Source organism: Diceros bicornis, chromosome 13 (assembly GCF_020826845.1).
Source record: "Diceros bicornis minor isolate mBicDic1 chromosome 13, mDicBic1.mat.cur, whole genome shotgun sequence".
In the NCBI taxonomy this organism is placed as follows: domain Eukaryota; kingdom Metazoa; phylum Chordata; class Mammalia; order Perissodactyla; family Rhinocerotidae; genus Diceros; species Diceros bicornis.
Window position 1 is genome coordinate 29824764 of NC_080752.1, and position 26840 is coordinate 29851603.

The 26840-nt window shown below is 42.6% G+C and overlaps 2 protein-coding genes across 3 annotated transcripts in view; one reads left to right on the top strand and one right to left on the bottom strand.

The window, feature by feature from the left end:
• Window positions 1-569: 569 nt before the first annotated feature.
• On the bottom strand, window positions 570-11070 carry DFFA (DNA fragmentation factor subunit alpha). Its single transcript, XM_058552866.1, has 6 exons — window positions 10917-11070; window positions 9003-9161; window positions 7301-7443; window positions 3657-3846; window positions 3283-3434; window positions 570-2491 (listed from the first exon to the last, which is right to left on the bottom strand). The coding sequence occupies exons 1-6, from the start codon at window positions 11050-11052 to the stop codon at window positions 2279-2281; spliced, it is 993 nt and encodes a 330-aa protein (XP_058408849.1). The 5' UTR covers window positions 11053-11070; the 3' UTR covers window positions 570-2278.
• A 1964-nt stretch (window positions 11071-13034) lies between these two features.
• Window positions 13035-26840, top strand: part of PEX14 (peroxisomal biogenesis factor 14) — a 134731-nt gene continuing 120925 nt past the window's right edge. Inside the window, exon 1 of one of the 2 annotated variants that reach the window (XM_058552875.1) lies at window positions 13035-13097. In XM_058552875.1, coding sequence (XP_058408858.1) covers window positions 13062-13097 — 36 coding nt within the window. In that variant the 5' untranslated portion in view covers window positions 13035-13061. Of the gene's footprint in view, window positions 13098-15466; window positions 15596-26840 lie in introns of those variants that run through there. The other variant, XM_058552873.1, reaches the window with a different exon arrangement.

The following is a 26840-nucleotide window of genomic DNA, read 5'->3' on the forward strand; positions in this document are numbered from 1 at the left end:
AAAGAAGTGGAAAGAGCCCTGGAATTAGAACTAGAGACCAGCCTTTGAATCCTGGCCCTCCAATTAGCCTAGTGCATGAGACCAGTCATGGACGCTCGCTGAGCACAACTTCGCTCATGTATAAAAAGAGAGGCGAGGGCCAGCCCCGTGGCTTCGAGGTTAAGTGCGCACGCTCTGCTACTGGCTGCCCGTGTTCGGATCCCGGCCGTGCACCGACGCACTGCTTCTCCCGCCATGCTGAGGCCGCGTCCCACATACAGCAACTAGAAGGATGTGCAGCTATGACATACAGCTATCTACTGGGGCTTTGGGGGAAAAAATAAATTAAAAAAAAAAAAAAAGAATGCAGCTACCTTGTAAATCAAGGATAGGTATGTTATTTTGTCCAGAACTTCACCGATTTAGGACATCTCATTACAAACGGCAATGCTGCTTGTGGTATTTGAGTTGACAATCATTACACACCCAGGCCTGACTGCCTCTGTCAAATTCACTGTAATTCAATGTGTAAGTACAATCACCTAACAGCTTCACTGTGCCTTTGGTACAGTCATGTCCAGACAGTGACATCCTGAGATACATGCCATTTTATTGGAAATTATTTTCTTTTTGTTTCTTCTGAAATATTACATTTGGGGTATTATGTCAATGCTTTGGAAAGTATGTGTGTAGGTAGGTTATCAGCTCTGGCTTTCATTTAGGATAATTAAGGAGGCATTAAAAATGTGCTATTCGGGGCCGGCCCCATGGCTTAGTGGTTAAGTGCGTGTGCTCCGCTGCTGGCGGCCTGGGTTCGGATCCTGGGTGCGCACTGAAGCACCGCTTCTCCGGCCATGCTGAGGCCGCGTCCCACATACAGCAACTAGCAGGATGTGCAACTACAACATACAACTATCTACTGGGGCTTTGGGGAGAAAAAGGGAAAAAAAGGAGGAGGATGGGCAACAGATGTTAGCTCAGAGCTGGTCTTCCTCAGCAAAAAGAGGAGGATTAGCATGGATGTTAGCTCAGGGCTGATCTTCCTCACAGAAAAAAAAAATGTGCTATTAAAAAAGAAAATACTGGAGCTAATAAGTGAGAACCAATGGTGTAAGGCATTAGTAAAAGGATGCTGAGTACATCTGAGCCCTCCTTGAAGAGGATCATAGGAGAAGGAAACAGTTCTTTTTGTTCTGTTTGCTTTTTGCACTCCACCCTCACCCCAGGACTTGTTGTTATATTTCTTTAATAATTAGCCAGTGTATTCTTAATAGCATTATGTTTTCCTCTAAGCATGCTTAAAAAAAGTCAAATAAGTCAATGATAACTAATTATCTTTTCCCTGCAAGGAGACCGTATGGTAGATTACAAAACCTGAAGAACAAGTTTGTATGAGAAATAGGACGTATATAAGCCAGAAGCCTCTGCTCTGCACCCAGAGGGAGTTGGAGTCATACCGCATGGAAATCAATTTAATGACCTTTCATACCCCCTGCTGATAAAACATATTAGAAAACTAAAAAGAGTTTCACAGTGGTAACAGATATAATTTCACAATACTGAATTAGATATTAGAAATGGTGAATTAGACTCTCAGTATGTCCCTATGGTCTGCAAACTTAATATGTGCCTTTTAACAAACAAAAATATTCATTAACTTGGGAAAGAAGTTCGTGGCCATAGTCAACAGTCTATTATGTCACCTTCTCTACCATTTGTGTTTAAAACTCTACATTTCTATCTTTACAACAAGAATACTGAGTCTGAAATATGACAATTTCTTTTCACTGCCCTTCACAACCACTTTTATTTTTTTTTATAATTTTATTTATTTATTTTTCCCCCAAAGCCCTGGTAGATAGTTGTATGTCACAGTTGCACATCCTTCTAGTTGCTGTATGTGTGACGCGGCCTCAGCATGGCCGGAGAAGCGGTGTGTCGGTGCGCGCCTGGGATCTGAACCCCGGGCCGGCAGCAGCGGAGCGCGCGCACTTAACCGATAAGCCACGGGGCCGGCCCAACACAACCACTTTTAAACAGAGAACATAAGAACATGTAATTAGAAGAGGTGGGATATTGTCAGTACAGCTATATCTTCAAAGTCGGTGGAAGGGCGGATGCTGAAATCTGGAGTAGCTTTTCTGGAGGGGCATGAGGCTAGTCTTCTAGTCTGTTCCAGGAGAACATGCTCCAAGGCAGGGAGTGGAGTGTGTAAGTAGCTGAAATAACTAGGCTGAAGGCATTTACTGATAACTAAAAACAAGGTCACAGGGTTTTCTCTGGCATATTTCCAGCTATACTATGTGGAGTCTTGTTTGGCTCGTTTAGGATTCTGCAGTTCTCCAGGCAGCGAATTCTTCCTGGCTGAAATATTCCTGAGAGAATGCAAGCTCTGTATCTGCTGGAGGCGCAGGCTTAGTTCCTGATTACAGGCCTGTTGAACAGTTTCCGTCTTCTTTATGTCCCAGTTCAAAGCAACAGCCAATGCTTTGGGGTCTTCCTTGGTAACCAGCTGCGGCAAGAATAACAACCATTGAGAACCACTGTCTCTGCTCTCCTCACCTGCTGCTCTCATGATTTTCTTTAGGGGAGTGAGATTAGGCAATATCAGTTCATGTTATATCTTCACGCTGAAATGCCAGGGCTCCTTCATATTAAATTGTCACGGCCCTTTTCTTACCCTACAACATCAGCAGGAAAGGATCTTTGGAAAGAAGTTTACTTGGAGCAAATATAAAGTCCTCCACTTACAAGAAATTGAGCCAAGCTCAAGTCAGTACAGTTTCCTTCTGTTCTAGATACAATGGGGAGGTACTTGGGACAGGAACAAGGATGAAGAATAACAAGTAGCACCCACTCTGATGGGTTCTGTTCGTCAAGCTTCTAGTTCCCTGGTCTTAGAGCCAGCAAGAGATGATCCCCTCAAGTGTGCCTTTCCCTGTGATGTGTTATGTGCCTCGACTGACTATGGATCTCCTTCAACCACTGACAGAACCAGAAACCATCTCAGGAACCTGCTATTCCTCCCTCTCAGGTTTAGTCATTTCATTACCCACTTTGGACCAGAGAATAACGTTTGATGATCTGAGGGAGTGCATCCATTTTGTTTAAGCCATTTTGATTGAGATTAAATGAGACGTTTGCAAATGCTTTGGCATATAATAGTAGCTATGATTGGTAGCTATGATTCAGGGTCTGCAGAGGTGAAAAAAATCCCATATGTGCCTCTGCAGGGCAACACTACACCTCCAGGGGAAGCTCAGGGCAGTTCTCTGCAGTTTGGGGTCTCTGGTTCTTGCCCACCTCCAAATCCTGACTAGACAAACTCAGCTCCGGAGCAGGCTTCTCCTTCAGTGCAGTGAGAATCTGGCTCGTAAGTGTAATTTCAGGGGAGCTCTCTCTGCTAATTCCCATGTCAACTGCATCCCTCTCGTCACTGAAGCCAGCTTTGGAATCTGTAAAGCAGACATGGGATGGAGATCAGCACACTGCACAAACACACAACCACATAAACAACCAGCCAGAGCGATCAGTCGGGCAAGATAGAAACATCTCAAGATGCCAGCAGCTGTGGCTTCACTGTTTTTGACTATATTATAAACATTTGGTTCTCTCTCAAAGAAAGGCTCTGTAGGCACTGCGTTCTCAGTGTAACTCTCCCAGCGAATGAGTCCTACCTTGCTGCTTTGACAAGATGCTGCCCTCCTTCTCCAAAGCCTGGAGGTAAAGCTCCAAGAGCTGCTTGGACTGACGGGCTTTCTCCCTCTGGTCAAGCACCTGCTGGAGGGTGTTCTGGAGCCCCTGGACCGTGACACAGCTTTGGCACAGTTCCTGAGCCAGGTCTGAACACGGAACATCAATGAGCACCTAACAAACAAACATGGACTTTAAGAAACCTAATCTAACATGGTGTTATTTCTCTCAAACATATCAATTTCAGAGACTCACTTCATCTGTTTCCTAAAGTTACCTAATACGGTTGCTTAAGAGTCAGAAGAGGCATATAATTTTTCCAGTTTTCCTCTAGTGAAAAAATTAGGAAAATGATGCCTTAGTGCCTCATTAAAAACAAAACAAAGGGGGCCGGCCCCATGGCTGCGCATGCTCCGCTGCTGACAGCCCGGGTTCGGATCCCGGGCGCGCACCGACGCACCGCTTCTCCAGCCATGCTGAGGCCGTGTCCCATATGCAGCAACTAGAAGGATGTGCAGCTGTGACATACAGCTATCTACTGGGGCTTTGGGGGAAAAGAAATAAATAAATAAAAATTATAAAAAAACAAAATAAGGGCCCGGCCCCGTGGCTTAGCCGTTAAGTGCGTGCGCTCCACTACTGGCAACCCGGGTTCGGAGCCCGGGCGCGCACCGACGCACCGCTTCTCTGGCCGTGCTGAGGCCGCGTCCCACATACAGCAACTAGAAGGATGTGCAACTATGACATACAACTATCTACTGGGGCTTTGGGGGGGGAAAAAAAAGGAGGAGGATTGGCAATAGATGTTAGCTCAGAGCCGGTCTTGCTCAGCAAAAAGAGGAGGATTAGCACAGATGTTAGCTCAGGGCTGATCTTCCTCACAAAAAAAAAAAAAAACAACAAAATCCTGATATTAAAAAACCCAATTGTACAGAATATAAAGGAGGAGGTATATGATCATTTATATAATGGATATGAGGTTGTTTTAAGCAAAAGTTTTTCTAATGATTTTAATCTTAAACATTTTTATTATACATGTTTATAGCTTTAAAAGACTATTTTTAAAATATAAACTATACTCAACTTTTAATAACATGTTCAGTCTGTGAAATAAGGGAGACCTCACTTATTATATACTAAATTTGCTATAAGGGTAATAATTTTTAAGAAGGCTCACTCTTACGGCATATACAGCACTAGATTAAAAATAGTCTTCATAAGAGAAAGATCAAACTGTTGAAACTCTTGGACTCAGCTGCACATTAGAGTCACCATGGAGCTTTATGAAAACTACCATAAGAGCTTGCATTTCTTGAGCACGTACTATGTACCAATGAGAAAACAGATGTAAAACTCTTAGAAGAGAAAGTGACAGGGAGGGCTACTGTAGGTTAGGCAAGACCTCTTTGAGGAAGTGACTTTTTAAGTTATTTTCAATTTTCGAACAAATAATATTAATACATTCACAAGGTTCAAAATTCGAGAGGTACAAACCTTATGAGGTAGGTACTAGTATTACCCCCATTTTACAGATGAGGAAAATGAGACAAGAGAGGTTAGTAATTTCCCAAGAATAACAGTCAGTCTCAGTTCTAATCAGGACCCTTTGTAACTGATCCTGGTGCTCTTCCCTTCTCTCCCATCTGTTCTCACTGCCCAGTCCCCGAGAGGGGGGTGCCTTTCTTTTCTCTGCTGTGGCAGCCTCCGCAAGTTCCCTTTAAGGCCCTAACTTCCCTGTGGTGCCCAGCTGTCAGGGCTCGGGCTCGCTCACATTCTGATGTCCCTATTTTGGTAAGGTCTATCGTGCTCCTTATTCCAAGGGTATATCATAATATGCTAGTCTGTCGGGATGGGAAGGGATCTCATGAGCCCCTTCTGTTTCTTAAAAAAAAAAAAGGAAAAAAGTCAAGCTTGCTCCTGCCTTCTCTCTGCCTGGAACACTCTGGCCTCAACCTTTCCATGACAGGCTCCATCTTGTCCTTCCGTTTTCAGTTTAATCATCACCTCTTGGGAACTTACCAATGTTTATCAACTATACTTCTATGAGCTTATTCTATGGACAAGCATGTGCGCAAAATGACACTGGTCTAACTTTTGCAGCACTGTCTGGAAGAGCAAAACTGATGACAACCCAAATGTCCATCAGTGGTGGAGGCTCATTAAATACATCATGGCACATGCACGAAGTGGAATACTATGCAGTGGTAAAAAAGAACAAGGATGTCTTTTATATACTGATCTGGAATACTCTTCAAATATTTCTTTAAAAACAGAGTAGATATGCTTCCATTTGTGCAATTTAGGGGAAGAGTAGAAAATATATACACATTTGTTTGTATATAAAATACCTCTGGAATGAGAAACTGACAGATTGGTTGTCTCCAGGAAGGGAAACTTGGGTGACTGGGGACAGCAGTCAGACTTTTCCTGTATATCCTTTTTTTTCAAACAGCTTTATTGAGATGTAATTTACATAGCATACAATTCACCCATCTAAAGTGTACAATTTAGTGGGTTTTAGCATATTCACAGAGTTGTGCAATCATCACCACCATCAATTTTAGCACATTTTCACCACCCCAAAAAGAAACCCCATACCCATTAGCAGTTACTCCCTATTTCTCCTCATAGCTCCCCCCGGCCCCAGCCTTAGTCAACCACTAATCTGTCTTCTATCCCTATGTATTTGTGTATTCTCACCATTTCATATAAATACAACCATAAAATATGTGGCCTTTCATGTCTGGCTTCTTTCACTTAACACAATGTTTTTAAGGTTTATCCACGTTGCAGCATGTATTAATACTCCATTCCTTTTTATGGCTGAATAATATTCCTTTGTTTAGATACACCACATTTGTTTATCTATTCATCAGTTGATGGATATTTGGGTTGTTTTCACTTTTTGGCTAACTGTATATCCTTCTATACCACTTGGATGTTGAACCATGTGAATGTATTCATATTATTAATTCAAAATAAATTTCTAAGTTTCATAAATAACCAAAAAGTCACCTCCTTCAAGGGACTTTCCTTGATGTCCCAATCTAGAGCAGCCCCATCACTCTCAGCACGCCCTGTCTGATGTGTGCCTGGTTTTCTCTGCCTCCCTTCATCAGAATGTGAGTTCCGTTAGAGCAGGGATTGTGTCTGGCTTGGTCACCACTGTACCCCAATACAGAGAACCATGCCATGCACAGGGCAGGGCCTCAATAAATATATTCTTGAATTAACACATACTGTTTTTAATCCCAATTTTACTGGAGAGGAAATGTAAGCAGAGAAGCTAAGTTACTGGCTCAAAGTCATAGTGATGGCGCTGGGGTTTAATCCAACTACTCCAACTCCACCTGCTTCAGCAGTACACCCTCTACCCCACAGTGGGCCTGGTCATCTGTACTTTAAAAAGCTCCATAGGTGATTTCCATGCAGGGTGAGGGCTGAAAAATTCCTACTTGAGGTGAGAGAATTAGGAAATGAATGATCTTCCTTGTCATATAAGAATTATTTAAAAATTAACAAGTAATGAAATTATTATGGCAAGACACATGAAACTAAGAAGGCTAAGGAGGTTGCTGGGGGCGGCAGAGCCGGCTGAGCGTGGCTGCGGGCTGGGGAGGAGGCTCACCTGGAGATCATGCTCTGACAGGAGGATGATGCTGGATAGATCTTCTTTTAGCTGCCTGGCGACATTCTTCCACTGCAACTCTGACCCGCTGTCTGGTTCATCTACCTCAACGGACTCTTGGGAAATCCAGGCTGTACCTCCATCTGATATATGGAAGAAAATGCCAGTCATAGTCAGATTAACTTGAAGTGCTGTTTTCACCTCTTCCCCCAACACACAGACCTTCAGGAGGCCTGCACGTCCTTCTGACTGACCACTTAGAATAATTTCAGTGGTGCAGGAAGCACTTTTTCTCAAGGATTCATGGGAAAGCCCATCTCCATCTAGGACCTTAATTTCCCCTATTCTTCTCTCTTCAATTTATTTCTATGTGAAACTGCTCTGTATTCTTTTATGGAAAGAAGCCACTTAAACTTAATGTATGGTGATGCACATCCAGGATCGCACCACACTGCCCTTTAGGTTAGTTTTTTTGTCTCAGGGTGTGTTCTGTTTTTGCATACAAAAACATTCATTCTCATCAGCGCTTCTCCTGTGCTTGGGGATTGGTCTTATCCTTTTTTTTGTTTGTTTGTTTTTGTGAGGAGATCAGCCCTGTGCTAACATCTGCCAATCCTCCTCTTTTTTTTTTGCTGAGGAAGACTGGCCCTGGGCTAACATCCGTGCCCATCTTCCTCCACTTTATATGGGACGCTGCCACAGCATGGCTTGCCAAGCAGTGCGTCAGTGCACGCCTGGGATCCGAACCGGCAAACCATGGACCGCCACAGTGGAGTGAGCACACTTAACCACTTGCACCACCAGGCCGGCCCCCCTGATCTCATCCTTGATTGGAGGAACTGCAACAGCCGTTTGGTGTCCCTAGGGCCGGAGTACAAAGGTGGCTGGTAGACCCATTGCTGAAGGGTGACTTCCTCAACTTAGTGGCATGGGGACTTTCCTCAAGACACTTCTTTAGCTCTTTGATCCTTGCTCATCAATATTAGTTCCGTTTGTATCTCTAGTAATGATGATGATGATGGTGACAGGTAACATTTATTGAGTTCTTACTATGTGCCAGGTAAGAGCTAAATGCTTTTTATCAGTTCTCGACTGGGAGTGATTTTGCCCCCAGGAGACATTTGACAATGTCTGCAGGTATTTTTGGTTGTCACAACTGGGGTGAGGAGATGCTACTGGCATCTAGTGGGTGGAGGCCAAGGATGCTGCTACACATCCTACAACGCACAGGACAGCTCCCTCACAACAAAGAACTCTCCAGCCCAAAATGTCAATAGCATTGTTGAGAAATCTTGGTTCGATATGTACTAAGTTCTAGTATCCTTACAACTGCCCTAGAAGATGGGTACTATAATAATTATCTCAATAAGGCAGAGAAGTTAGTTAATTTGCCCCAGGTCATATGGCTAGTAAATGGCAGAGCCAGGATACAGACCAGGCAGCCTGGACACACCCGTGGCACTGCCTTCTCTGTCATACTGCATTTTAGTTGCTGTCGGTCTGTGAGTTATTTGAGAACTGGGCCCATGTCTCATTCATCTTCACCCCAACCCCCAGACTCAGCATCATTTCTAGCATACAGAAGGTGCTCAGTAAACGTTTGCTGCATAATTGCTTAAACAGCCAGACAAACAGCAACAAGGGGCCTGTGAGGTAAAATGAATCATGATGGATCATTTCATATATGGCCAGCATTTCTTACCTGAATTGCAGTATGCCCACTTCTCATTACCGGCCAATGCCACGAACTTAGTATTGGAAGGTAGACACAGGAAGTAATCGTCATCATCCACTATGGTGCCATCCTCTGCCAGGACCAGGGTGACTGCCAGGGACTTATCAATGGCCAGAATGTCATAGGCTGAGAGGAATAAAATATTTGGCAATTGACAAGTATCCATAAGGAAATTACATCTGTTCTTGTGCTCTAAATACGTGTCCCCCACCCCCCCGAGACTAGAAAAATTCCTGGTAGGTAATAATAACTACAATAACAACCATTACTACTAGCCCTAACATAACACTTACCACGTGCCTGATACTGTTCTAAGAGCTTTTCAAATACAATATTTAATCTCATAACAATCCTAAAAGGGTTATTCTCATTTTACAGATGTCAAACTCAAGGTTCAGAGAGGCTGAGTAACTTTTCCAAGTTCACACAGTAAGTGGCAGAGCTGGGATTTAAACCCACACAATCTGACTCTTGAAAATGTGTTTCCTCCAGCTACTCTATACCCACTTTAGGAGGCACTTGAGTCTTTACTTGGATGAACAACAAAGTCTGATTTGATTCCCTGAGAACAAGCAGTCTTTGATTCATTTCCTCATTGGTCATCTTAAATTCTCCTATGTGTCAAATGTCACAAAAAAAAAGAAAATTTTAGAAAAGAAAAACAGGAAATACTTTTTGTTCTTTGTAGTATCTTTGCAGCCTTTCTGACCCATAGGAAAGAATAAGAGGAGCAGAAGTTTGTATCAGTAGCTTTTCATCTTTATAATCACTGGGCAAGAGGCTTTGTCCAGGCCAGGTCTGCACCATCACATTTAGTGATGGCAATGCCTAAAATGTTAATGGGACTAGAGTAAGCAGAGAAGTAGCCAAGAGACTGCAAGTATCATCAGGCAATGTTGTCTCCCACCCAAATAGAACAGCAAGCCTTGCAGAGGCTGAGCTCCAGAAACACAAGCACTGACACAAGCCTCTGTGCCAAGCACATCCAGCCAGTGCACTGAAGGGACACTAAAGCACCCTAACGCCAAGGAAAAAAATGTAAACAGATATAGGCAAAAGCCATGTCACTAAAGCATTTATGGTGCTTTGGCTCTCCTGGGTTCCTGAAAGACTTCTGATATCGTTGGGGCTTGCTGACTGAGAGGAAGCACTGAACACTCTGACATAGACCCTGACTACATGCCTGGGACGGCTCACACGTTCAACCCGCAGAACTTCTTTGGATAAACAATCTATCACTCTGGGTTAAGAACTTATAAATCATTTGAATATATCACCTCCTTCGAGAATTCCAGCAATCCTGCGAAGCAGGGCTGGAAATACACCCACTTTGCCGATGAGAAAACTGAGGGTGGAGGGATGGTTAAGTGCGACATAAAGCGGCTAGCAACAGAGCGGGGCTCAGAACTTCTGTCAGCTTGGTCACTCACAACACATCCCCTGTCCGGACCTCCAGAATGAGGGGTAGCAGCTCCCTCTCTACCGCACAGGTGCCTGCCAGGGGCTCAGCTTGGGGCGCAGGTACCACCTTAGAGACCCCGAGCGGCAGGAATACACTGGGCTGGGTTTGGTCCAAAATCTGAGTGATTTTAGGCAAGACACCTAAGTCAGGTCTGTCTTAATGTGCATATCGCTTCCTGTCTACCTTTCCACCACTACGAGTCTCACACGAGAGAAATTAAGTTAAAGCGCCTGTAAACGCTTTGAAACTTATAAATCGCTATACCCACGTGAGTCATTTCTGACCCAAGTCAAAACCCGAGCTACAAGAACCCCCAAGTCGCCTCTCCTGACCCCGCCTTGCCCCCGCCCGACACCCTAACCCTGCCCCGGCCCCGGCTCCCCTCGGACCTGGCCCCCGCCTCCCGGGCCCCCACCAACCCTTGCTCCTCAGCTCCTCGAGGCTGGAGGCCGCCACGCCGTGCTGTTCGCGGCTGTGGTTGCGGCGCAGCAGACACGGCTTTAGAGGCCGGGTCTCGCCGGGTTCTGCAGCACCCACGTCCCCGGCCACCTCCATCCTCTTCAGGGCGGGACCTGACTGACCCGGCGAAATCGGAGAGGCTGGGCGCGGGCGGTCCGCCCCATCTCCACCCCCCCCCCCCCCCCCCCGGCATGCCGGGAGATGTAGTTCTCCCTGTAGCAAATCACGCATGGGACCAAGGCACGCCGGGAGATGTAGTTCTAATTGCCACTAACCCCGGGGGCATGCCGGGAGCTGTAGTCTCTGGGTTTAAAGCCAACTTCGTTATGTCGGGCAATTCAGCCCAGGAGGAGTTTTTTTCTACCTTAGGACTTGCAATAGCGAGTTCAAAATGAGGTCAACATGGATTTATTTTGCATTGTGAAGGACATGCATGTATACTCCCTTGAATTGTTAGAGCAGTCCTATTTGCATATATAGATGAATAATATTAATACTTAAAACTGTTTGTCATTGTACTGTGTTAATTTGTTTTCCCTTTCCAACGTGAAAAGATCTGTAAGATGTCCCAACCTTCAGGCTGATCAGAAGGAAGTCAATTTTTTTTTTTTTGTGAGGAAGATCAGCCCTGAGCTAACATCCATTGCCAATCCTCCTCCTTTTTTTCCCCCAAAACCCCAGTAGATAGTTGTATGTCATAGTTGCACATCCTTCTAGTTGCTGTATGTGGGACGCGGCCTCAGCATGGCCGGAGAAGGGGTGCATTGGTGCGCACTCGGGATCCGAACCCAGGCCACCAGTAGCGGAGCGCACGCGCTTAACCGCTAAGCCACTGGGCTGGCCCAGGAAGTCAATTTTAAAAATTGATGAGTGTAGTTTTCAGTTTTGCTTGAAAACATAACAGAGAAGCATAAGATATTCGCACTTTTCCATCCGTTCGATTCCCTGCTTCAGCTGTGCAAATTGGGTTGGGACCTTGGAACAAAATGCTTAAATAGATTAAACATTATGGTCTCAAATCAGAGAGGAGAGGGGAAATGCGAACCACATCACAGTTTGAGATTGCCCAGATGCTGCATGACAATATTTTTGTCCTTGTTCTAATACTACCACGTACGGAAAAATCTGTGTTTTTTTCCCCCCTGAAAAACTAATATTTAAGATTAAAATAATAATAAAATTATCAAAAAGGTCCCTCGCTGTAAAGGGGGGCATTTTATATAAACAAGAAATAATTGTTAGCCCATATTCATTAAGGGTCAGTCTCTTTTATATTTTGTTGATGAAAGGAAATCAGATATTCTCATAAGAAAAGAGGTAGGCATTTAAAACATTGTTTGGTAGGAGGAATTGTTAATTGAGGCAACCCTTTTGAATACTCCATGATGGATCAAAACACAACTACAATATGAACTGACTGGTAGTTCTAATGTATACAACCCTTTCGTGTAATTTCACATTTAGTTTAAAATCTGACAACTTGATCGCTATAAAGTAATAACGGTTTGTAGAAGCCCCTCCTCTCCAAAAAGCCCCCTCTTCCGTGTTCTCCTAATAGACCTGCACACGGTTATCAGACTCCTATCTCCAAAAAGCTGTAATTGTGTGTGTGTGTGTGTGTGTGTGTGTGTGTGTGTGTGTGTGTGTTGGCCTGGACTTGGGAGCAGAGGGTGAGTCTTGGATCTTTTTATTTCTAGCGCCTACTAAAGTGCCTGGCAAATAGTAGGCACTCAACAAATGGTACTGAACAGAAACATTAATTAACTAATTAATTAATTTCCAAGTTTCTTCACCTTCATTCATTTATTACTTAGCGAGTCCCTACATCTGCCTAGGGCACTGTGGGGATGGGCAGAGATTGAATTTAATAAGAATAATATACACGTAAGAATGCAAAAAGGACAGACTTCGGATCTTCCTGGAAAGCAGAGACCTAGTGGAAATGGTGCGAGGTGACCCGGGCACAGCAGTTCCCCACTCCTCCCCCAAGGGCCCACCATCGACAGGCTCAGTGCCGGCTACTTTGGTCTGGGTGGGAGAGCGAGAGCGAGGGCGCTTGGGAGAAGCCTCGCCCAGCGGCGATAGATTAGTCAGGCCTCAGAAAGATGGCGTCCTCGGAGCAGGCAGAGCAGCCGAGCCAGGTAAGGGGAGTGGGACTGCCCCGCCGTGGTGGCAGGGACCCCGGCTGGAGGGGGCGCTCGGCGTGCGGCTGGGAGCCGGGTGGGGACCCTGAGCCTCGGAAGCCTGGTGCTCCGACCTCTTGCCCCTGCCCGGGCCCCGCCCCTCCCCAGGTCCTCGCCGCCGGCCCCTCCCCCGGTGACCCCTCTTTGACCACATTCCTGAGCTGGGGTTCGGGGGCGCCCGCGGCCCCCGCTTCCCGCCTGCCAGGCCCTCGGGTCTCACTTGAGCTTGGCCCGGTCGGTGGCGGGACCCTTAAGAAGCCCCCAGCTCTGAGCTGCGAGTGCCCCTGCTTGAGCAGAGGGGTGAGAAGCTCGATCGTTCTCGGCTGTTCTCTCCCGGGAGGGGCCTGACTCTTTCAGGGTTCCCACTACCCTACAGCCTCAGCCTCTTTGGCTTTAAGTCATCTTTGCGCTTCCCCTGCCTGCCAAGTTGGAGGCTTAGAAATGTACTCAGACCCTCTCAGTGCGTTGGTAGGAAGGGGACTCACTGTAAACAACAGACGCCACCAAGCTTTTGGTTGAGGATCTGTCCTTGCTTCCCAGAGTTTGGTTTTCTCGGCCAAGGGCGCCACTCTAGCATTTCAGCCAGATTCAGCCAAATCACATTCCAGTAAGGGGACCATGAGGACCAGTGCTCCTGCCTATACGTCTGCTGTCGGGAGGCAGTGGATGATAAGGCCTCTGAAGGGGTTTGTAGTCCAAGGTGGGGTGGGGTGGGGTGAGGAGGATGGGGGTAAGCGGTACCTTACATTTACTGAGTGTGTGCTATCATGCCTAGGACAAATTACGTTTATTATCTCATTTAATGCTCATTACAACCTTTATGAAGTACAAGCTGTTAACCGCCATTTCGCAGAAGTGCATGGTAAGGGTCTGTAATACGCCCCAAATCATGTGCCTGATTGAGCCTGGAATTGAACCCAAGTGTGTGTGACTCCACTAGTCAGCCATGCACGGTTAAATTTAGTTAGGATTAGACAGAGGAAGAAGAAAATGGGTTCAACCTGGACCTCATCACTCATCTCTCACTTGTTTCAAACGCCTGTGGACTTTTCAGCAGCCCACTGGTATTTTGCTTCCTTCCTGGGCAGAAGAACACCACTTAGGGTTTCTTACTCTTGTATTCTTCATGATAAACCTATTACAGGAATTGCTCTTAGAGGAGTTATGTGTTCCTCAGACCAGCTTCCATTAGGAGAGCGAATGATTCAGAGAGAAGATGCCTGGATTGTAAAACATGGGAAATAACTAGGGCTAATTCTGGCCTTCTCACTGTCAGAAATTCTGGAGTGTGGGGTGTGTCCTGGGAGGAGGGGCCCTCCTTTCTTGCCTAACCCCACTTAGCTTGCTGAAATGCTGAGACTTCTCAGAATCGGGGCTCCTCTGAACTGTTCCATGTTAAGAATGCCCACAGGCCAGGATTAAAGGGGGCCTTCAGTCTCTCATTTTTCTAGGACGTCTAATTTGCCAGTGCTGTGAAGGTTACTAAAAATCTTGCCACTTGGAGCCATTGTGGTGCCCAGGGATTCCTCTGGTTCTGGAAATTGCCTTCTCTGTACATGTGGAAAGGATCTAAGGTCCTTTAAGGGGGCTTGGCCAGCACTTGTTTGGTTTTCGGTTCTGCTGCTCCTTTGCCCTCCTTTCCAAAGCTGGTAGAGATGGGATTTCATCAGAATATGCTGGCAGCCTGGGGAAAAACTTCATGCCAAATTCTGTCACTGTTTAACAGTATGCTGCAAATGCACACTCTTTAAGTGAACCAACTTTCTTGAGCACTTTGCTTGTTGTTTCATTTTCAAGTCCTGATCAGCCTGGTTTCCCATTTCTCTAGTCAAAGCAGAGTGGAGTTGAAAGAGCTGTTTGGATAATTCCTCCAAAGCCGGTTTTTATGTGAGAAGAGCTGCATTAGATCTGTGGGGCTGGGCCGGTATTCTGTCTCTTATAGAAAGTTTGTTAGTTGGCTTTGTGGCATCAGTCTCTCATTTTGAAAGATTAAGGATGAATAACCAATCCTTTCTTCCCTTGAGAGGCAATGTAGAGCAGTGGTTAAAAGTATGGGCTCTGAAGCCATCCCCACTGGCTTAGAATCCTAGCCTCACTAGTTACCAGCCATGTGATCTTGTACAAGTTACTTAACTTCTCTCTTCTTAGCTCCTCCATCTGTAAAGTAGGACTAATACTAGTGCCTGTCTCATAGGGTTGCTCTGAGGATTAAATGAGTTAACTTATTTTAGAACAGTGCCTGACATAGTGTGTTATCTATTATTCCATTCAGTAAACTCTGGATTTTCACTCACAAATGATCTAAACCTTTCCTCAAGCACTATTATAATGTCTTTTGGGGTATGATTTTTCATATGTTGACCACTAAGACCCCTAAAGTTATTCCTTTTTTGCAGGGAAAGAGTCACCCCAAGCTAACATCTGTTGCCAATCTTCCTCCCCCGCCTAAAGCTCCAGTACGTAGTTGTGTATAGTGTAAGTTCTTCTGGTTCTTCTGTGTGAGCCACTGCCACAGCATGGCTACTGACAGACGAGTGGTGTGGTTCTGTGCCTGGGAACTGAACCCGGGCCCTGGAAGTGGAGCCCGCTGAACTTTAACTGCTAGGCCATCAGGGCTGGCTCTAAAGTTATTCTTTTGTTTGTTCTGAAGTGATTTCCTTGAAGTTTAAAGGAACACCCTGAATGCTGGTGTTTATCCTAGCTGTCCTTTGTGACTTTTAGTTTTCAGTAACATACTTGCTTTTTAATAATGGTATAGTGTTTTTAGTCTATCTTCAAGACAGTCTGTTGGAATTACACTTATTGCTTCATATCCTTGTTGTGTTTTTGCCGCATTAGTCTGTTTTGCATGGCTAATCTCTTATCAAAGTTCCTTCTCGTCTGTACATGTTATGGCCCGTAGGAAGGGGAAATGCTATTCCTATTTCTGTACTTTCCCACCAGCTTTGCTGTCTTCAGCGAAGAGCAGAGGCATGGTTCAATCTGATTGTTTAATGGTTATTGAATATTGAATATTATTGCAGAACATAGATTTCAAATCTGTTGAGCTTCACTGGGTATAGTAAATTTTTGGTTGAGAAAACACAGAAGCAGGGGAGGGAGAAGAGCACAGTGAAGACGTTATGGAGTGGAAGAGCAGGGCTTGTAACCTGAGAGACTTTGGTTTGAACTTCAGCACTTATTCACTATCGGGCTTGTCACTTCACCTCTCTGAGCCTCAGTTTTCTTCTCTGTAAATTGGGTGTAATAATAATTACCCTAGAGGGTTGCTCTGAGGGTTGATGAAATCACAGATGTGAAGAGCATCTGGTGCACAGTAAGTGCTCAGTGAGTGTCAGTTTCCTTCTCCAAGTGTCTGCTTGTAGTTTTGGAAGTCTCCTGAACTCTGGAATAACAGTAGTTCGAACAAGATATTTTGCCCCTGTAGAATTTTGCCCCTATGTAGAATTTCCAACCTACAGAAAAGTTGAAAGAATAGTACGGAGAACTCCTATAAAACTCCCATAAAAACTTTACCAAGATACACTGTTCACGTCTGCTGAATTTGCTTTATCTCAGTCTCTGTATATTGTTTTTTTTTTTGAAAGATGTGTTAGTAAGTTATGCACATCATGCTATTTCATCCTAGAATACTCACCTTGTCTCTCATAAGAGTCAAGTTATTCTCCTACGTAACTATAATACCAGTATCACACAAGAAATTGAGTATAGATAAAATATTATTATTTAATAATACAGTCCACGTTCAGATTTTCCAAATTAAAAAAAAAAATCAGGATCCAGTCAAGAAACAAGGATTGCATTGATTTGTCTCTTTAGTATGCTTTAATCTAGAATGATTCCCTAGCCTTTAAGAATTTTTTTTAACTTTTTACTGAAGTTTAACATATACCCAGAAAGTATACAAGTTATGTGTCCAGCTTGGTGAATTTTCAGAGTGAACACACTTGTGTAACCAGTATTCAGATCAAGAAATCAAATATTACCAGGACCTCAGAAGTCCCCCTCGTGTCCCTCCCATCCTTATCCAACCTCCCAAAGGCTGTCCCTATCCTGATTTACAATCTGTAGATTAATTTAATAGCTTATTGAGTGACAAAGTCCTTGTGGCCAAAAACTTTACTGTGGAATTCCAATAGGTGTGTTGTGGTCAGTTGAATGAGTTGTGGCAATGTATTTACCTGTGTAACCACCACCACAATCAAAGATGAAAACAATTCCATTATTCCTAAATGTTCCCTTTTGCTGCTTCCCAGTAAATCCTAGCCTTTGGCCTCAGGAGATCTGAACTGCTTTCTATCACTGTAGATTATATTTTTCTTTCCTAGAATTACATATGAATGAATTTATAATGTATGTATTTCTTTTGTGTCTCATTTCTTTTGCGTAGAATAATGTTTGTGAAATTTATATTGGTGTGTGGATCAGTAATTCATTACTTCTTATTCGTGTGTAGTAGTCCATTGTATATATATACCACAATTTGTTGATCTCTTCACCAGTTGGTGGACATTTGGGTTATATTACTGCATAACAGTATCTGCACAAATTTAGCAGCTTAAAACAGCATGCATTTATTGTCTCACAGTTTCTGTGGGTCAGGAGTCAGGACACAGTTTAGCTGAGTCTCACAGGCAGCAATCAAGGTGTCTGCTGGGGCTGTGATCTCATCTGAGTCTCCATTGGTGAAGGATCTGCTTCCTAGCTCATGTGGTTGTTGGCAGCATTTAGTTCTTTGTGGACTGTAGACTCAGGAGCTCTGCCTGTTACCAGCTGCCAGCCAGAGGCTACCCGCAGTGTCTTGCCACATGGATCTTCCCAATATGGGCACACTCTTCCTCAAAGCTAGCAAGGGAGAGAGTCTTTTAGTATTGTAACCACATACATGTAATTACATGCATCCTGTCACTTTTGCCGTACTCTCTTGGCCAGAAGCACATCACAAGTCCTGCCCACACTAAAGGGAACAACACAAGGGCATGAATACCAGGAGGTGTAGGGATCGTGGGAGTCACCTTAGAGTCTGTTCCCCACATTATTGGTTCTAGTTTGGGGCTCCTATAAATATTTATGTTTAAATGTTTGTGAAGACATATGTTTTCATTTTTCTTGGTAAATACCTGTGAGTGGAATTGCAGGGCTATGTGGAAAGTATATGTTTAGCTTTATAATAAATTACCTAAGTGTTTTGCAAAGTTGTACTATTTTTCATTCCCACCAGCAGTGTATGAGCATTCCCGTTGTCCCACGTCCATACCAACACTTGATATTGTCTGTCTTTTAAATTTTAGCCATTCTAGTGAGTGTAGTGTTATTTCATCGTGGTTTTAATTTGCATTTCTGTGATGACCTAATACAAGCATCTTTTCTTGTGCTTACTGGTAAAGGCTGAGGTTCATTTTCTTCCCATATGGATATCAGTTCCAGCATCATTTGTTGAACAGATTACCCTTTCTCCATTGAATTATCTTGCCACCTCTGTGAAAAATAAAAAAATTATATATACATAGGTCAGTTTCTGGACTCTATTCTGTTCCATTTATCTAGATGTCTATCCTAATGCAAATGAAATACTGTCTTGATTGCTGTAGCTTTATAGTGAATCTTGAAATAGAAAGTGTAAAATCTTCTGACTTTATTCTTTTTCAAAATTGTTTTAGCTTTGGTCCATTGCATCTCTATATAAATTTCAGAATCAGTTTATCAATTCTTACAAAAAAGCTTGCTGGGATTTTTATTGGGATTGTATGGAATCTATAGACAAATTTGAGGGAGAATTGCCATCTTAATAATATTGATCTTCTAATTCATTAACGTGGTATATATCTGCATTTAGGTCTTCTTTTTTTTTTTTTTTTTTTTTTGTGAGGAAGATCAGCCCTGAGCCAACATCCAATCCTCCTCTTTTTTTGCTGAGGAAGTCCGGCTCTGAGCTAACATCTATTGCCAATCCTCCTCCTTTTTTTCCCTTTTTCTCCCCAAAGCCCCAGTAGATAGTTGTATGTCATAGTTGCACATCCTTCTAGTTGCTGTATGTGGGACGCGGCCTCAGCATGGCCGGAGAAGCCATGCGTCGGTGCGCGCCAGGGATCCAAACCCAGGCCGCCAGTGGCAGAGCGCGTGCGCTTAACCGCTAAGCCGCAGGGCTTAACACTCATGTGTTTTGAATGTTGTCAGGTGCTCTTTTTACTATCTGTTGAGTTGATCTTATTGTTTTCTTCCTTTATTCTGTTAATATGGTGATTTATGTTGATTGATTCTTCAAATGTTAAACCAATCTTGTATTTGTTGGATAAATTTTACTTGGTCATGATGTGTTATCCTTTTTATATGTTGCTCGATTTGGTTTGTCAATATTTCGTTAAGGATTTTTACATTTATGTTTATGAGGGATATTGATTTATAGTTCTCGTCTGTGTGTGTGTGTGTGTGTGTGAAATCTTTGTCTAGTTTCAGTATCAAGGTAATACTGGCCTCGTAGAATGAGTTGGGAATTTTTACCTTTTTTTCTATTTTCTGAAATAGTTTGTGTAAGATGGGCTTTTTTTTTTCTTAAATGTTTCATAAAATTCACCAGTGAAGCTAACAGGGTCTAGTGTTTTCTTTAATTTTAATTATACACTTAATTTCTTTTTTAGTCAAGTATTTTGAAATTATGTTTTAAATTATTTAATTATATGTTTTTAAAATAGATATAGGGCTATTAAACTTTTCTGTTTTTTCTAGGGTCAGTTTTGGTATGTTGTGTCTCAAGGAATTTGTCATTTCAGTTGTTAAGTTCATTGTTTTAAAGTTTTTCAGGGCCGGCCCCATGGCTTAGTGGTTAAATGCACGAACTCCGCTACTGGCAGCCCAGGTTCGGATCCCGGGTGCACATCGACGCACCGCTTCTCTGGCCGTGCTGAGGCCGCGTCCCACATACAGCAACTAGAAGGATGTGCAACTATGACATACAGCTGTCTACTGGGGCTTTGGGGGGAAAAAGGAAAAAAAAAGGAGGAGGATTGGCAATAGATGTTAGCTCAGAGCTGGTCTTCCTCAGCAAAAAAAAAAGAGGAGAATTAGCACAGATGTTAGCTCAAGGCTGATCTTCCTCACAAAAAAAAATAATTAAAAAAAATAAAGTTTTTCATAGTGTTCCCTTGCTATCTTTTAAATGTCTATAGAATGCGCAGTTATTTCTCCCTTTTCATTCCTAATATTGCAAATTAGTGTCTTCTTTCTTTTTTTATTGATTGGTCTAGCTAGAGGTTTATTGATCTTAATACTCTTCAAAAACCCAGCTTTTATTTCATTGATTTTTCTTTATTGTTTGTAATTGTTAATTTTATTTATTTCTTTCCTTCTATTTAGTTTGGATTTCATTTGCTCTTATTTTTCTCACTTTTTTTTTTTTTTGTGAGGAACATCAGCCCTGAGTTAACATCCATGCTAATCCTCCTCTTTTTGCTGAGGAAGACCGGCTCTGAGCTAACATCTATTGCCAATCCTCCTCCTTTTTTTCCCAAAGCCCCAGTAGATAGTTGTATGTCATAGTCGCACATCCTTCTAGTTGCTGTATGTGGGACGCGGCCTCAGCATGGCCGGAGAAGCGAAGCATTGGTGCGGGCCTGGGATCGTAGTGGAGCGCGCACACTTAACCACTAAGTCACGGGGCCGGCCCTCACTTTTTTTCTAAAGTTAGTACTTAAAACGGTAAATTTCCTTAAGTGCTGCTTTAGTCGTATTCCATAAATTTAGATATGTTGTATTTTCATTCAGTTCAGAATATTTTCTATTTTCCCCTGTGATTTCTTCTTTGACTCATAGATTATTTAGAAGTCTGTTGTTTAATTTCCAAACATTTGGGATTTTTCCAGGTTTTTTTCTGTTATTGACTTCTAGTTTAATCCTGTTGTGGTCAGAGAGCATACTCTGTATGATTTAAAATCGAGATTTGTTTTATGGTCTGTCTTGGTGATTTTTCCTTATGAACTTGAAAATAATGTGTATTCTTCTGTTGTTGGGCGGAGTCAGTTAGGCCATGTTGGTTGATAGTGTTATTTAGGTCTTCTATATCCTTACTGACTTTTTGCTTAAGGAGAGAGAATTATTGAAGTCTCCACCTGTAACTGTGGATTTGTCTCTTTTTCTTTTTAATTCTGTCTGATTTACTTCGTGTATTTTGAAACTCTTATTGTATGCATACTTATTGAGGATTATTATGTCTTCTTGATTGACTCCTTTATTTTTGAAATGTCCCTGTTTATCATTGGTAATATCTGTTACTTTGAAGTTATCTGAGATTAATATTGCCACTACAGCTTTCTTATGATTAGTGTTTGCATGGTATATCATTTTCCATCCTTTTGCTTTTTACCTACGTGTGTCTTTTGTTTAAAGTGTGTTTCTCGTAGACAGCATACAGCAGTGTCTTGCTTTGTCCCCTCCCAGTATGACAATCTCTGCCTTTTCATTGGGTGTTTCATTTCCACTTGAGGTAAATATAAATACGGTTGACTTTGTCTACCATTTTGCAGTTTTTTAAATCTGTTCTTTTTTTTCCTGTTTTCTTATCGTCTTTTGGATTGAATTTTTTTGGGATTTCATTTCATCTCTGCTTTTGGTTTAGCTGTACCTCTACTTTTGTTTTTTGTTTATTGGTGATTGCTCTAAGGTTTACAATATGTTACTTTATCACAGTCTACTTTCAAATGGTATTTTACCAATTCACATGTTATTTAAGAACCTAACAACAGTATACTTCTATTTCCACCTCTCATCCATTATACTTTTAGTGTGATAGATTTTACTTATACGTATGTCATAAACCCCACCATACGTTTTAAATTATCTTTTTAAAATAAAAGTATGTATTTATTTAAAATATCTTTTGTATTTACCAACATATTTACCATTTCTGACATTCTTTTGTGTAGACCAAGTTTCCATCCAGTATTGTTTTCCTTCTACTTAAAGAATTTCTTTTAACGTTTCTTGTGGTATAAGTATACTGTTGACAGATTCTTGCAGCTTTTTTTTTTTCTGAAAAACATTTTAGTTTGTATTCATTTTTGGAAAACATTTTCACTGGATATAGAAGTCTAGGTTGATAGTATTTTTTCCTGTGGGAATTTTAAAAATACTGTTCATTGTATTTTTTGACTTGCCTAGTTTCTGATCAGAAGTCTGAAGTCATTCTTAATCTTGATTAATATCTGTAGGTAATGTTTCTTTTTTTTCTTGCTACTTATAAGATTTTCCCTTTTTCATGGGTTTTTAGCAATTCGATTATGATGTGCCTTAGTATGTGTCTATGTTTGCTTTCCTTGGGGTTTGTTGAGCTTCTTGGATCTGTGAGTTTGTAGTTTTCATCAAACTTGGAAATTTTTCAGCCATTATTTCTTTAAATATTTTTTTTTCTTTTTTTGGTCTTTTTTTTCCCCCTCCTTCATTTTGGTGAGTTTCTGTTGCTATGTCTTCATGTGCACTTACCTTTTCTTCTGCAGTGCCTAAACTGCCCTCATTCCCATTCAGTGAAACTTTTATTTCAGATAGATTTTTCATCTCTAGAAGTTCTCCTTTCTTTTTATACCTTACATTTCTCTCCTTACTATGATCATGTTTTCCTTTAAATTCCTTTATTTATTTATTTGTAATTTTTTTTGTAATTTATTTATTTTTTTGTGAGGAAGATCAGCCCTGAGCTAACATCCATGCCAGTCCTCCTCTTTTTTGCTGAGGAAGACTGGCCCTGGGCTAACATCTGTGCCCATCTTCCTCCACTTTACATGGGACGCTGCCACAGCATGGCCTGACAAGCGGTGCATCGGTGTGCACCCGGGATCTGAACCCAGGCCGCCAGCAGCAGAGCATGAGCGCTTAACCACTCTGCCATGGGGCCGGCCCCTTAAATTCCTTTTTTTCCCAAAATTGAGGTCTGATTGACATAAAAGACATATTAGATTCAGATGTACAACATAATGATTCCATATTTGTATTTTTTTAAATTGAGTTAAATTCTTGAATAAAGTTATAACACCTGTCTTAATGTTTTGTCTGCTAATTATTTCTTCTAATGTTTCCTATTATTGTAGGTCACACTTTCCTGCTTCTTGACATATGTTGAGATTTTTGATCAGATGCTGGATGCTGTGAATTTTACATTGTTGAGGGTCTGAATTTTGTGATGTTACTTTAAAGAGTGTTGAGATTTGTCTGGTGGGGAGTTAAGTTACTTTTGGTTCTTTTTGATTCTTTCAAGTCCTGTTTTTAAGCTTTGTTAGGGTGGATCTAGGGTGGCCTTTACCCTAGGGATAATATGACCCCCCTACCAAGATGTGGCCCTTCCAGGTCTCTATTGAATGCCTTGAATGTGCAGTGAGGACGCTCCACTCTGCTGCTTGGGACTCGTTGAGACCTGTGAGGGTTCTGGGAACTGTTTACCTCTCAGCTTCTTCGTCACTCTTTTTTTTTCAACCTCATGGAGTTTCACTCTATGCGTGCACAAATTTTAATATTCAGTAGAGACTTAAGGGAACCTCTATGCAGATTTCTGGAGCTCCCTTTCTGCATAGTTGCCTCCTCTCTGGAACTCCTTCTGCAACTTTCAGCTGCCTTAGCCACCCTGAACTCCAATCTCTGTTTCCTGAGCTCAGTGAGATTGCCCTTCTCTGTTGGGAGCCCCCATTCCTCTCTTTGGTCTGAAATATGCCTTCGGCAGAAAGCCAGGGTGATCTTAGGGCTCATATCATTTGGTATGTTCCGCTAGGAATCATGTGTCTGTACTGCCTGCTGTCCAGTGTCTACAAACAGTGTTGTCATTTATTTTGTTTTGTTTTCTAGCTGTTTACAGCGGGAGGGTAAATCTGGTCCCTATTACTCCATCATAGACAAAACAGAAGTCTATTGGTTGATTTTGGGCAGAGGAGTGACGTGATATAACTTCTATTATCTCATCTTATCCTGAATGTGAGGTGGTGGTGTTATTCCCATTATTCCCATAGATGAGGAAACTGGGGTTCAGAGAGGTTGACTGTATACCCACAGTCACTCAGTTATTAATGCCAAAGTTTGTACACTTGTCACTGTACCAGTGCCTCTCAAAAAATATTTGTTGAGTTGGATCTTACTCTTCCCAGCAAAGAACTGTGCGTCAGACTGGCTTAGGACATATCCAGAGTTACACAGTCACCTGGCAGATGTAGGGTGAGTACTCTAGACCTGGCTGTTCTGCCAGTTGCTCAAACCTGAGCTGTGTGTGCAGTTGATCTTTGCTGGGCAGCAGGGTCAGCACGTGGGCATGCCTTCTGGGTGGGGAAGGTCAGTGCCTGGGCAAGCAGGTGAGAGTACCCTTGTCTCTATCAGACTGAAAGTGTTTCTCTGCCAGTGTGGTCCTTTTTTGTTTTTCTGTCTTTTAAAGCAGTCTTATGCTTTTGCTCTTCTTCCTTTCCTGCTCTGTGCATTCTGGCCCCTAAGGATCCTAACTGTGGATTGCCTTACAGCCTACTTCTTATACCTTTGATTTCTAAACCTTACTATTATGATTATTTTTAAAATCGTAGACTACCCTGTCAAGATTTCCAGGATCAAGTTGGAATTTAATTTGTAGGGATTTGTCTCAAGCCGGAAAACAGACTTGACCACTTAAAGGGGATCACTGTTGAGGCAGGTGTTGAGAAGTGTTGGGCTTTCATAAAAGCTGTACTGGTGAGACTAATGGACCTGCCTGAGCTTGGGGATTCAGCTTCTGACAGGCAATCGGCTGCTCAGACCTTTGCCTTTCTTTGAAGCAGCATTTAGAGCTGCATGTTAAGGATGAGAGTCTGTCCTCCTCAGCATAAGGAAGCAGAATGGTGAGGATTCTCTGAGGAGTCCTGTTGGTATGTTGGGTGGAACAATTCTTCATTGCGTGCATTGCGGGACGTTTGGTCTCCCAGGCCCCTGCCCTCTAAATGCCAGTGAGACTCCCTGATCATTGTGACAGCCAGAAACACCTCCACATATTTTCAGATGCCCTGTGGGGGTGATTCTGCCCTGAGATTGAGAACCATCAGGCCTCAACGTTGCACTGAGAGTAGGCCAGGTTTGTGTTAGGTTGTAGGTGAAATGTTCCAGTGAAAGACACTGCCATGGTTCTCTGCTTGCTTCATTTGGGCTTACGTATACAAGGTGCTTCCTTTGTTTTAATTTTTTAAGTTAAAAATTTAATTAAGCAAATATTTATTTGTTACCAGTGATATTCTGAGTGCTGAAGATCAGCCTTCAATAAGATGGTCAAGTGCCTACCTTCAAAGAGCTTAAAATCTAGTGGAGATAGATAATAAACTAGTCATCCAGTGAAGAATTTCAGATGGTATTATCAAGGAAATCAACATGGAGAGTAGTTGGAGGATGAAGGCTGTTTTGGTCATCACACAGTCTTCTAGAGGACACTGAGATAGGAAATGGGGGTGGTCCATTTTGGACTGCAGATATTTCAACATGAACTGGAGAATCATCTAGCATATAATTAGTATTATACGGGCAATTCCCAGATTGGCAAGAAGTCCTCAGTGCGTTCATTTACAAGGTCTGACTGACCTCAGACAGCACTGCGAGTGAGAATGCGGTGTGGGGAAAGGCTGGCTCCTGTCTTAGCAGCCCCGAGATTGAGCTTAGAGGTCTGGCTGAGAGCTTAGAGGCTCTGGAAGCCAAGACTTGAGGACTTTGGAGAGTGTTGGTATTTAGATTCCTTGGTGGGGATATGCACACACATATGTGCTTGTTGTAGGCTTTGAATCTCCCTGTATATGAGGGATATATGAGGAGCCAGCATCAGTGGTGGATCCCCCAAGGAAGAGGGGACTGAGTGTTGGGATGAAAGGGAACCTTCCTTTTTAAAATTTTTAAGAATTAAAAAAAATTTTTTTAAGCAGAATACACTTAACATGACTCACAAATTAAAAAGGGACAGAAGGGTGTATGATGAAGGAGACTTACTTGGTGTTGTATGCTGTTTCAAGTTTCCCTGAGGCAAATGTTAGCTATTCAAGAGTTGAACTAATTTTAAGAGAAGTTCCTTGGTGATAATGATTCATAGTGATTCGTTGCATCTCAGGAAGAAATTTTGGGTTAAGTCAGAATGGGGCTTCCTAGATATTAAATCTGTTTTCATTAGTTTGTTTCGTCTGGCCTCATAACCTACATTATTGTTTATGGGGTAGTGTTAAGACTGTTGCTTAATAAAATGTGGTCTAAACAAACCTGGTTATTTTGATGAAGTAGAAGGGTTCAGACTCCTTTAGTACGAGTTACTATCTGGGTCATCATGGACGCCCAAGTTATTTAACTTTGCTTGGCGGGGTTTCCTCATCAGCTGTAAATTCACACATTTATTGTGAGAATGAAATGAAGAAAGAGCTAAATAAATGTTAGCAGTTAGTGTTGGTGTTTACCAAATAGAGTGAAGGAATACCATTATCTCAGGAAGATAATGATCCATTCACTTACATTAGAACCATTGTTCTGTTCTTTGTTGCCCATTCATTCATCTGTGCTTGATACTGTCCTAGGCCCTAGGGATACAGTGATAAGCAAACCCAGACAGTTTCTGCCCTTGTGGAGTTTATAATCTGGTGAGGGACATAGGCATCAATCAGATAACGACACATGTAAAACTGCAGTTCTGCTCAGTCCTTCAAGGAGAGGTATATGGTGTTGGTGTATAATAGTGTATGATAA